The following is a 12,511-nucleotide window of genomic DNA, read 5'->3' on the forward strand; positions in this document are numbered from 1 at the left end:
CTAATTCCTTTTTCTGTTTCCATTCTCCCATTCCCAGCTAGTGCATAGAGGGCCATTCTTTGTGCTGTGTCACTCAAAACAATCTGAACCATTTCTATCGCGTGGTTACTCTAGTCTAGTGCAACACATTCACTTCTTTAAAAAAAGAGAGAAGAAACCAACATTTAGAAGTTAGGAAAGTGATGGGGAAATGCACTGAGGATTGTGGGATTAATGAATGATTAAGAAGAAGATCAGGAGGGGTGCTCAATAAAGACAGGATATAACCTAACCTGGTAAAATATCCCAAAACAGCATACAAATGTTTGAGTTCTCCCAAGCTCTTATTGTCTATCTTTGTGAACTGTCAGAGGCGAAGAAAACAGGCTTTAAGTTGTAATATTGTTATATTGTGAGCAATATAAAAGGAAAACCTTGCAACAGAGAGCATATTTAGACACATCTTCAGTATCTGAACATCATAACACTATAAGAACACCTTGTGGAAACTGAATTTAACATACAAACAAACCCAGAAGTGCAAAGTTTGAGAACCTGCCCCCACTCCTGATTTGCAGATGAGGCCATGATCTTGAATTGCTAGTTTGGCTGAGTAGACATTGGAGGTTTTTTAAGCATAGGTTGGATGGCCATCTGTCATGGATGCTCAAGTTGAGATTCCTGCATTGCAGGGGGTTGGACTAGATGACCCCTGGGGATGCCTTCCAACTCCACGATTCTATGACAGCCTTCTCCAAGGTGTTTTGGAAGGGCAAGGTGTTTGGTGCCCTTGAGCCAATGCACAGGGACAATAGGGTTTGTAGACCAAAAACAGATGGAGGGCACCACATTGGGGAAGGTTGTCAGTGTGTGATCTCTGGTCTTTTCCAGCAAGAAATAATAAACTTTTGAGACAAAAGCAAAGATGTTCACATATAAGGTGCAGGGCGTTTGGATTTGTTGCTGTTTATGCACATGCGAGAGAATAAAGTGCCTGCATCCTTCCACAAGTGCACACGGTTTTGCACTTCTACCTGTGGCCGCCTCAGACTACGCCAGCATCCCTCCCCAGCCTTAACCATCTTGGAGCATCCTTTGCTGCCTTCTCATTAGAGTATCGGCTTGCATCTGTTGGGAAGGTACCAACCCTCGCTAAGGGGAGGCCGCAATACCATTGCAATTCGCCTTGCAACAGAACGAGCCCCAACACGCAGGAAACCGGAGAGTTTCCTTCCCGAAGCTAGAAAAGCCACAGTGCTCTTCCATAAGCTGCACTCAAAGCCTACGATGTTTGCAGGAGGTGAAAGGACATTCGCCTTCCTTCTTTGCTCCCCCCCTCGCCTCGCCGCGGCATCCGCCGGGTCCGCTCCCCAGGTGGATGTTTGCACGTTGGCGTGGAGATGAACGCCGCTCACAGCCGAGCCTCGCCTTCGCCGCCGCCTCCTGAAGCCGAGGATTGGACGGAGGGAGAAGTGCCGGGCTCCGATTGGGCCCGGCGGGTCTGTCTGTCTGGCTGCCCCGTTTCAGCCTCGGTTGCATCACAGCGTGGGGATGCTGCTCTCTTCGAGCCGAGCCAGAGCAGCGGCGGTGGCGAAGAGGCGATGGTGGTGCCGCCAGAGCATCGCTGCAAGCCGCGCGCGCAGGACGGGCGTAGTAATAGCAGCAGCAGCAGCAGCCGCTGCTTTGCAGCCGTGAGGAGGACAATGTAAAGCGCGGGCCGAGGAGCCAGTGCAATGCAATAGCAGCCCCAGAGCCAGGAGGCGGCGGGGAGAAGGAGGCGGAGGGGGAGAAACTCCGCGCTGCTGCTGCTGCTCCTCCCTCCCTCCTCCCTCCCTCCATTCATTGCCTGCCGTGCACGGATTATCACATTGGGGAGAGGATTCTGGGCAGCTGGGCAGCCCGGCGGGAAGGAAGGAGGTCTCGGCGAGCGACCGAGCGACCCGCCAGCCCCGCGGCTCCGGGCGACGTCGACCCGTCGCCTCCCCTCACGCTCGCCGGGAGCCTCCCCGATGGCTCCCCGCCGCTGCCTGGATGCCTTTGTCCCTCGCCGCCGGGACCTGGCGGGAGGCGGCTGGGCTCCGCTCCGGGGAGAGCGCTAGGAGCCTCCTCCCCGCATCTCCGCCGGGCGCTTCTCCGCGTCCTCCTCCTCAGCGCCACAGCGAAGTTTTCGCGCCAGCCGCGAGGCGCCGAAGTTGCAGGTGAGGGGCGGGCGCCCCGCGGGGAGCGGGCGTAGCTGTGAGGGGAGCGGCGCTGGGGGCGAAATGAGCAGCGGCGAGGGGCCGAGCCGGCGGCCGGGTTAGGCGCGCACTCCTCGGGCACGCCCGGCAACACCTCCTGCGCCGCCGCCGCCGCCGCCGCTTTCCCTTCGCGGCCCGGGCGCCCCTCGCTCACCCCCCGGGGGCAGGCAGACCCCCCCGGGAATGCTGCCTGGAGGATGCTGTGGTTCCCGGTGAAGAAGATCCGGAAGCAGTTCAAGCTGCTGCTGCTCCTGGTGCTCCTCACCTTCGCCGTGTGGTTCACCTACCTGCACATCAGCCTGGTGCGCCAAGGCAAGGCGCTGCGCCTGCACTTCGCCTACGGCAGAGGTAAGCAAGCGGCGGGGCCCCTTTTTATCCCCCCTGCCTGCCCCGGAGTGAGGGCCTTCCCCACCTCAAAGGGGATCTTCTTTAGCCTTTGTTCAGTTACTCCCAAATCAATCGTTTCCTTTCCTTTCCTTCTCTCCCCTCCCCGTACTTAGTTTTGAATCAAAGCGAAGTATAATAATCTCGCCCGTGCAGCCCCCTCCAGAGACCGCAACTCCTGTGCCCTGGAATACTTTATCTGGAATAGTTACCACCAAGACCCACTTTAAATACTGACACTTGATGGTAAGTTAGGATTCCTGCTCCACTGACCTGGAGAGGAGGAAAGACTGTGATGTAAGTGATTTAGGATATGTACTCTTTGCTCATTAGGAGCAAGGCCATTGTCTCATTTTTGCACTTTGTAGGTAGAGTGCCAACTCTCAAAAGTCCTTTCATATACTGGTATTTGCTATATATTTCTCCTTCCAGTGTCTTCCCCAACCCTGGTGCTGTTCATAACTTTTAAAGGAGTGCATGTGAACAGACTAGTATTAGTAATAAATAAATAAAAAGCTGTGGCTATTTGAATTGATCTCGGTTCAAGGAGGACAGCCGAGCTCTTGCCTTTGCCAAACCCTTGATCTCTTAAGGTGCTTACATTCTCCCAATTTGCAGAATACTCCCCCGTTGGCTGGAGAATTGGTATTGGAAACTCTGTAGTTCTGTGCATGTTTACTCTGAAAGAAGCCCCACTGTGTCCAAGGAGACTTACTCCCAAGTAAATGTAGCAAGGATTGCCAAGACAAAGGCGGCAATCTTTGATTCAGAGAGGCATACAGAAGAGCCTCTGTGTGGTTAGCTGGGTTTCAAAGCTCAGGTCAGGCACTTGGCTGTAATTGCCAACAAACTGTCCAAACCCTCCAGGTCTTTAGTCTTTGTGGCAGAGTGTTTGTAGCAGCAACTCAATATTTCTTTAGAGCAAGACTGTGTGATCATTTCTGAATCCAGAGCACAGAGCTCCACTGTATATGTTGGGGGGGGGGGAAAGAATTCCAAAGCACATGGAAAATCCAGCTCTCTAACCAGGTCAGTTGCTGAGTTTTGTGCAGGCTTGTTAAAAGAGCCCTCTACCAACCTAGCAACAGCTTTATCTTTATGCCGCTGGCGTGTTGTGAATGACCAAGGGGGATGTGCTCTTGTAGGTATTGGAGAGGCAGGAGGGTAGAACACCTCCTGCAGTGATGGTTGTCCACTAGCACATGTGTTTGATGTCTAGCTACATGGAAGAAACAGCATGAAGATGAAAATTAAGGGAATGGGTTGGAGGCACTCCCCAGATTCAAGTTATTATTGAAATGTAGCTTTTGGTTCTCGACTGGGCCAGGACCCTCAGACTTGTGTATTTCCAGCTACAGGTATGAGCATAATATGCACATGTCTTGCACAAACAGGAAATGATGTGGAGCCATAGCTGGCGGATACGAAGTTTCTAAAATCTTGTTCTGGAATTGATAAAAACAAGAAATTGACAGCTTTCCACTGTCCTTTGATTTGGTTAGATATTTAGAACCATTCTTTGGAAAATATGCCTTAAAACATATAACTTCTTTTTTTTTACTGTGAAATGGCACTTTTAAGCTAAGATGTGAAACCAAGAGGACCAGAAACATGCATTAATTTCTATAGTGAAAGCTAAGATAGTGATTTTTGCAGAGTCCCAGAGATTTTAATCAAAAACTCTGAGTTGCCTTACTGCATACCCTTGTGTGCCGATTTCAGTGGCACAACATTTTAAAAATCTTAACTGGCATTTAGTTGTGAGTCCTTTTTGCGATGGGAAAATTTGTGTAATCATGAAACCTGCTTCCAAAAGAGAGGCTACAGAAGGGTTGGGTGTGGGCTATTGTCTGCATTCCAAGAGCAAAATAATTGCCACAGAAGAGAGTGGAACTAAATTTCAGCATATTTCAGGAAATCTGGTTCTGGTTTACAATTCCATTCAGTACTATATTTAATTTTAAAAAGCCAACTTTATACAAGAATGTGGGGTGTCTTCAAAATATGAATTTTGCTTTATTTTCTTTCACAAAGGGGAAATGTGACTTAATAGTACAGTATTGAATTTGGTTATCCTTCCCCTTTCACTAGTGATCACTTCCGATTTTGGTAGTTACTTCAGATTTACACCTCTGTGATAAAAAATGTGAATTAGGCATCAGTATCTGACCTTCCTGTTTCTAAAGGATCTTTTCAAGAACTACTAAAGGGCACTAATCTCTATCCCTAAAAAGGGTCACTACAATTACGAGCATCATAAATGTGTTTAAAACAATCAAGGAATAATTCTTTGTATAAAGTTGTGTTAGTAATAAGTCAAACTTGCTGTTTTCTCAGTCCTAATATGAAATGACAATGTGTGAATATTTCACAAAATTGCTTTACTTTTAGATGTTTGAGAATGATTATACAGCAAAAATCCTAGATTGAAATACTGAGCCTATTTCAGAGGTGAAACTGCTGTTAGAGTTGTGCTGTACCTAAATTAATCACAAACCTTTTACTGAGCAGTCTAGTGGATGAATGAATTCTTATAGAGCATGTGCCTCTGTGTGTATTTTGGAGAACGTGCTGTTCATTTTTTTTAAAGTGGTTTCTTGATTAACCACTACCAAGAATTTGCGATCTTGATGTTGTAAGGTGCTTAAATGACTACAGAATGATCCTCTACAAGAGATAGGAGTAATATTTATTCTGTTATGGTGCTTTTCAATACTAATCCAATTATGACTACTAAATTAATTTTTTTTTAAAGTTGCATGGCGTTGGGCTATCATGGGCCATGCAGTGGTGGCCCAAATGCCTCATACGGCAGTAGCACAGGGGTACACAACCTGTCCCCCTCCAGAACTTGTTGAACTACACCTCCTATCATCTCTGATCACGGGCAGTGCTGGCTCGGCTGATGGGAGTTGTACTCCAGAAACATTTGGAGGGTTGCAGGTTGTGCACCCCTGCAGTAGCGGATTGTGGTGCTGCAATAACATTGCTACATCAGTGCAGCACCTTGAGTAAATTGCAGTGTTGGCCATGCCATAAGTTGCAGTGTTTCACCGGCACTACTGTTCTTCTACATACGGTAATTCTATTGCTATTACAGTGGTACCTCAGTTTACGAACTTAATGTGTTCCGGAAGTCCGTTCTTAAACCAAAACCATTCTTAAACTGAGGTGTGCTTTCCCTAATGAGGTCTCCTGCCGCCGGTGCCCTTTCACCATTTGGATTCCGTTCTTAGACTGAGGTAAAGTTCGCAAACTGGGACACAACTTTTGGTTTTGTAGAGTTCGCAAACTGAATAGTTTTTAAACAGGGCTGTTCTTAAACCGAGGCACCACTGTATAAGTCACACAAAGGACCGAGCCATCAGAATGCACTCTAAAATGTTTGAGGTGCAAAGGAGTTGCTCTTGCACTCATTCTCGCAAGCTGTTGCAAGAAAATAAAAGATGTTTAGGGGGAAACAGTGACTGTATTATGCTGCTTGATGATGCTCTTTACCAAAATAATGTAAATTCCAAGATTTTGTGTGTTAATAGTATGTTCAAATTAGGATGTTTGTTAGGGTGATAATGAGTTCATTGAAGATGGCTATTGAGCTTCCTAAAGCAAAATGTTCTTATTTTCCTAGTATTTGAGTCTTTTGACCAATAGATACAGAAGTTTCACTCTTTGATGCAATGCGAGGTGCTTGGAGATCTAGCAGGATATTCAACTTCTTTCACTAAAGTGGGAGTAGGGGTGATGGTTAAAGGGGAAGCTTGAAATAAAGCTCTTCTGCAATAAACATTAAGGGCACATTTTTTCACTGTTGTAGGATAACTCTCTTCTCAACTTCTGGATCAAGTGTAAATGACGGACCAGTGCAACCCTGCCTGGAATCAAAGTTATCAGTCTGATCTATTTTGAAGTTTGTTGGAGCTAGTAATCTTATATGTGTACTTTATAGCCTTCAGACTGGCAAAATATAAGTAGGGGTCTGAACCAGGCTTCCGTAGCCTGGTGCCTTCTAGATTTTGTTGGACTACAAATCCCATCATCCCTGATCATTGGCCATGCTGTCTGTGGCTGGAGGGCAACAGGTTGGTCTAAGCCAGGAGTGAGGAATCTGTGGTCTTCCAGACGTTGTTGGGACTCCAACTTCAATCCGATTCGACTGGCATAGCCAGTGGTTGTGGATGATGGGAGTTGTAGTCTAACAACATCTGAAGTACTGCAGGTTCTTGTCTAAGTCATGATTCTCAAAGCCTACAGAGATAGTCAGTTGCTAAGAGGCTCACATTTTTCTCCTCTCCCCCACCCTTTTAACAAATGTTTTTGAGTGAATAAGGATGTAAGTTTCTGAATGCACATGTTTCACCAGTGGAAGATACAAAAGCTGATATCCCATGCCTTCACCTTATGGTAATCAATCCTTCCAGGAGATAACTTTGCTTGCTGCAGATGCCACTGAGAACTAGTTCACAGGCAAGGTAGTTGAGGGTACGGCTGCTGGCCAGCATGTGCTGTGGAATGCTGCATCGGTTGGCTTCTCCAAGGCTCCGGCTGCCTTACACATTACTTTTAAAAGTTGCTGGTGCCATAGTGAGAATGGCAGTGAGCTCGACCAATCAGACACCACCTCCATGGTTGTAGTATCAGTGAGAGTACTGGAATAGCATGGGGTTGGGCGAAGCACCCTCAGTAGTCTCATTGACCCTGCAATCTCATAGCTAGCGTCTGATTGACATACCTATCTGCTTCTTTCATCCCCAGGATCAGTAATTTTGAAAATCAAGGTTGGAGCCACTTGCTGCCAATGCATAGGGAGTCTTTGGGGGGGAGGGTCATGAAGGAACCTTGGGTGGTCCAGGGCCTTGGAGCTCTGCTTGCTAGTTGGGTTGTAGTAGCACCACTGGCTCAGATGATCTAATGTTTTCCTATGCAAACAATTTCTTCTATGGAGAAAGCCAAGATGCCAGAGTGATATGGTATTGTGGAAAGGTGAATTTAGATTCACAAGCCCACCACCTGTCTTCTGAAGTGATATTGACCCACAGGTTTATCACCTCCGGGGGATGTGGGCCTTAGCCTTGTTTTGTTATACCATATTTTTGCTCCTTTGAATGTGGGCCTGTGTAGCCAACATCCTTCTTTCCATTGATTCAGATGTGACTAAGCACCATCCACTGAGCCCATCAATCATATATGTGGGGCCTAGGTTTTCCATCTTCTTGGCTCAGAGCAGAGACAGTGACACAAGATTTAGAGCTACTTACTGGTGGCCGGCGAAGGTATTGCCTTTGGTTGAGTGTTGGCCCTTTAACATGTGTGGAAGAGGCTCAAATGCAGTTAGAGAATCATAGAGGTGGGAGGGACATTGGCTGTGGCAATTTAAATGTATCAGTACCACTTATGGAGACTGGCCTGTGCAATGAAGTGGTGTGTCTATTGGAAGTAATTGGGAGACATATGTGATTTGAGCCATTGACACCAACGGATCTGAATTCAGCTGCTGTTGTGGTTTTGTTGCTGACTAGATATGCTGATACAGAGGAGGATGTGGATAATTAAACACTCGCTATAGACACACTCCCATCACATCCTGCTCTCATGCGTGCAAGCATTTAGAGAAAACCACTGACGGTGTTTCTCATCACAAACCTTATGAGGGGCATCTCCCCAATCTGGCAGCTGATGTGCTCTTTTACTCAAAGTGGCATGTACAGTGGTAAGGAAACACCTCCTCCTGCAGCCTGATTCAGCTTGCTAACAGTGCAACTGGATGAACAATAATTTCCTACAGATGAACGCTGCTGTAAACTCTTATCAGAAAAGCAAATGTGCACACTATGAATCTGTGCCCAATGATCTAATATAGGGAGACTTTCTTTGAAGCTGAATTAGTGATATATAAAATCACTAAACGTGCAGGGTGGGGTGACCAAAGACTAAGTTCATTCCTATTTTACCAGACCTACCGTATTTGCTACCTGACTGTAATCTGATGACTGCCTTCTATGGTGATTGCTCATGGGCCAATTGTTATTTGTAAAAACATTCATATCAAACTGATCTGATGGCCCGTTTCACCGTGACCCTTGAAAGTGTGCAAAGGATGGTGGTGTCTCAGTCTGTAGGCAGAGTTGTGACTTGGTGGCCAGCGGGTTGTGTATCCCCTGCAGAGTTTGTAAGGTGCAGAGGGGAGAAAGTGGGGAATGATGATGTAGGATGTTTCATTGCTATTTCTTTATAGTGGGCTTCTCTGAAGGCCCCGTGCAAATTATAGATCCTATTAAAAAAGAAACTAGCAAATTATTTAATGAGGAAGTGAGGACTTTCTTACTCCAACAGACTTTTGGGAACTGCTTGCTTTTAATGAAACGGCTGGTGCTGTGCTGTTTATATTGTACTTAGGTGTAGATTTTTGATAGATTTTATAGTTTTTAATTCTACCAATGTTTAATTGCTTTTTGTGATTTAAAAAAAAAGTTTTTAGCCGTTCTTTTTTTTTAATCTGTAAGCCGTCTTGAATCCCTGTCAAGGATAAAGGCGAGACATAACTAAATATATGATGATATTTGTTTCTTAAGATAAAGCTCTGATAAAAAGACATTGTTCCTATTTTCATGTTATTGAGAGAACACCAATGGTGTACCAACAGAAAGTTCCAAGCGCTGCTTCATATGCTACCTATAAGCTGGGTGGGGGCACTTCCTTTTATTTTTTCCTTGTTAAATAGGTGAAGGACTGAAGGTGAAATCCAGGAGTCCTGCTTTGCATGTTACACCAGAACCGGGTGAAGAATATTTGGGGATCGTTTTTGCTTCTTTCTTACATCTCTTAAAAGTCAGCAGAGTTGGGATGATGAACTGGACAGAAGCAATAGAGACTGTTTCATCTTCTAAAAAACGGAATCCAGGAATTCAAGGGTAGTACAGGGAAATTGTTTGATTGAGACCCACCCCCAACCCCCAAAAAACAAGTGAATTGAGGAGGTTTCCACTGCTGCACAAGAGTTGAATGAGCCTCTCTGCAAGAGTCTTTTTCTTCAGCTTTGCAGACTAACAGAAATTCAAATATCCTTGATGGAGGGAGGGATAAGTATGGGGAGGGGACAAAGAGCTTTAGATAAAATGCACTTTAAGGTAGGGGGTGTAAAGTATGAAACTGCAGCAGAGACAAAGTTGTAAACGGAAGGGGCCCCCTGGGATTCTGATTTATGCAAGTATAAATACTTTGCTGCAGTGATGGCTGTCATGTGGATTCTATAGGCAGGTCAGAGTGGCATCTATTGAAGCTCCCTTGGGGGGTATTGCTGTTGAAATTGCTTGTGCTTCCCATCCAAATGACAGAGGCTTAAGCTGGAATTAAATGAGCTGTTAAAATTCAAAATTGGTGGGAAATCTTAACCTGTAACTGATGGAATGTGCTACTGAACCAAGTTTGAAACCTGCTTCTGTTTGGAGCCAAAATCTGACTCAATTCCAGTTTGAAGAAGCTAAATCCAATTTGCAGCAGCCTAGAGACACCTGTATGGCTGTTAATATCTCCTTAGCTGAGAGACAGCTGCTTGCATGCCTACCCTTTGCCTGGGGCAAGTAGCAGTTGGCCAATAATAGCATCTAGTAAGCAACTGCCCCTCCTCACCCTCCCAGTTGTTCTGCTTTCCCCCCCAGTGCTCTCCTCAGAGTGTGATTAGCCTTTTAAAGCCCTTTAAGGACTGACATCTCCAGAAGAGCTTATTTATTGCATTTCTATCCTACCTTGTTCTCCAAAGAGTACATGGTTCACCCCTCCTCCTCAGTTAATCCCTACATAACCCTGCAAGGTAGGTTAGGAGGCTGCAGCTGACTCCAAGGTCCCCCAGTGAGTTTCAGGACTGAGTGGAGATTTGAACCCTGGTCTCCCAGGTCCTAGTCCAACACTCTAACCATTCAGTGATTAGCTTATATGTCTGAGTTTCTACCACCGACTGAGCATGGAGCAGTGGTGGCGAGCAAGAGGCTGCTGGAGGGGTTGCAGCTGGCAGGTGGACCCAGAGATGGGCAACTGTCTTCTCCTACATGCTTGCAAGTCTGTTGAAATCTGGAAATTGGTCTTCTTTCCAAACTGAGGTTTCCTCTCTTGTGAGCAGCCTGGAGCCTTGCTGTATTTTGGAATGCTGCGTGCTCAGGTGGGAGTGCAGTTCCTGGGCTGCTCTCTTGGTTTGCTTTATAGCTGACCTTGTGCCAGTGCCAGATGCTGAAAGGCTAACCTTCCTCTGACCTCCATTTCTGGAGGAAGATGCTGATGACCATCTGGTGCACCAACTGGGTAGCTTAGTTGTACAATTGTGGCTGGCAGAGAGATCAGCTGTCAGCTGACTGGAGTAGTACAGGGGAAGATCTTTAGATCTGACATTCATTTAATTTAGCACTAATAGACTGGAACAAGGAGGAGATCTCAAGAGGAGAGAGCCAGTGGGTTAAAAAGCTGTTCACAGCTTGTCTTCTGTAGACATTAGAATGAAGGTACTCAGGCCAGATAGTCACTGTTTGACTCCTATTTACATTGTCTCTCTAGCAGCCTCTTCCTTCCCATCATGTACATTTAGGTTGCTGTCAATGCATATTTCTAATCAGGGTGCCAATGAATAAAATATTGAGGGGGGGGGCAGATAAGCCCTGCCCTGCATAATCAATCAAAAGATGTGGCGCACACACACCATTTGAATAGCAGTGCCCATCAACTATGGGGGCCCTGGCCTCCTCAAATATTTTATTGAGGGGGCTGAAGGGACCTTGGCCCCTAGGATTTGGCTCCTATGTTTCTAATGCTTAAAAATTAGGTTGGTTGGGTGCCTGTGAGCCTGTGTTTTTAAATATATCCCTCCAATAGTTCCTTGATCAAATGTCTGTGTGGTTGGCAACACTTACCGGATCTTTCCTAATTTCAATTTCCCTTTTTGTTCAGGGATTTATGGTAGAGAGAGAGGATACTTGGTGTAGGATATGGCAAGGAATAGGGAGCAAAAATGTGGATAGAAAACACAAGTGGTGCATTTGAGCACCAGAAGCGTAGCACTATCTATCTCACCAGTTCTTAACTTCCACTCAACACGAACACCTGATGATCACCAAATGCCTCCTGAGCCACAAGCAAAAAATTCATGTGATACCCTGACCTCAGGTCAACAGTGTAGCTAGCCTCTTGGGTGCCTAGGGCGTTGCACGCACCCTGCACCTGGGGGCGGGGCGAGCTAGGGCAGGGCGCACTGTGCAAAGCTGCCTCCCCCTTAGCTGTAGGGTGGCTGAGGGAGAGGTGGTGGGCAGACGCAAGCCCCACAATGCCGTTTCAGGCAGTGCAGAGCCTGCAGGCGCCCAAGCCACAACATCGTTGTGTTTGTTGACTGAACTAAAAAGTTTCATGAGCCCATTTTTTTTTAATGCCTATTTTTGCCATTTTGTCACCCCACCCCCCCAGTGATGACACTCGGCACAGCCCACACCCACCGCACCCCCTTCCTATGGCACTGCCTCCAGTGCAGGGTGAGGTGGTGTGTTTTCAAATGTCATACAAGCAAGGGGAATATGGGTTCTCCAAGAAGTGCTGGATTTCATTTGAGAGCCATTGAGGCTCTTTCTCGAGGTTCCTCCAGCAGCTTTTGAGGGGACTGCAGGAGAGAGGAGAGGAAGTCTGCTGTGTGAGCAGAAGCCTTTTCTGCTTACGCACAGATAGCATTGGCTACATCCTGCAGTATTGTTAAATGGATGGAGCATCGTTTCACTGTTTTTGTTGGAACTGGGGAGTAGGCATTCCTGCTTGATTCCTCTTTTGCCTTGATTCCTCTTTTTACCACCTTTTAAAGGAATTGGGGGGAGAAATCAAGGATCTGGGATTTTATACTCAAGTCAGGGTAAGCAGTTTACCACAGCTGTTCTCTGCTGCTACTG

The 12,511-nt window shown here is 46.4% G+C and overlaps 1 protein-coding gene across 1 annotated transcript in view; it reads left to right on the plus strand.

Annotated features, from left to right (window-relative positions):
* Positions 1 to 1,511: 1,511 nt before the first annotated feature.
* Positions 1,512 to 12,511, plus strand: part of B4GALNT4 (beta-1,4-N-acetyl-galactosaminyltransferase 4) — a 160,458-nt gene continuing 149,458 nt past the window's right edge. The window contains exon 1 of the mRNA XM_083607014.1: positions 1,512 to 2,564. Coding sequence (XP_083463140.1) covers positions 2,414 to 2,564 — 151 coding nt within the window. The 5' untranslated portion in view covers positions 1,512 to 2,413. The remainder of the gene's footprint in view (positions 2,565 to 12,511) is intronic.

This window comes from Podarcis filfolensis (genome assembly GCF_964270895.1).
Source record: "Podarcis filfolensis genome assembly, chromosome: 1".
Classification (NCBI taxonomy): Eukaryota; Metazoa; Chordata; class Lepidosauria; order Squamata; family Lacertidae; genus Podarcis; species Podarcis filfolensis.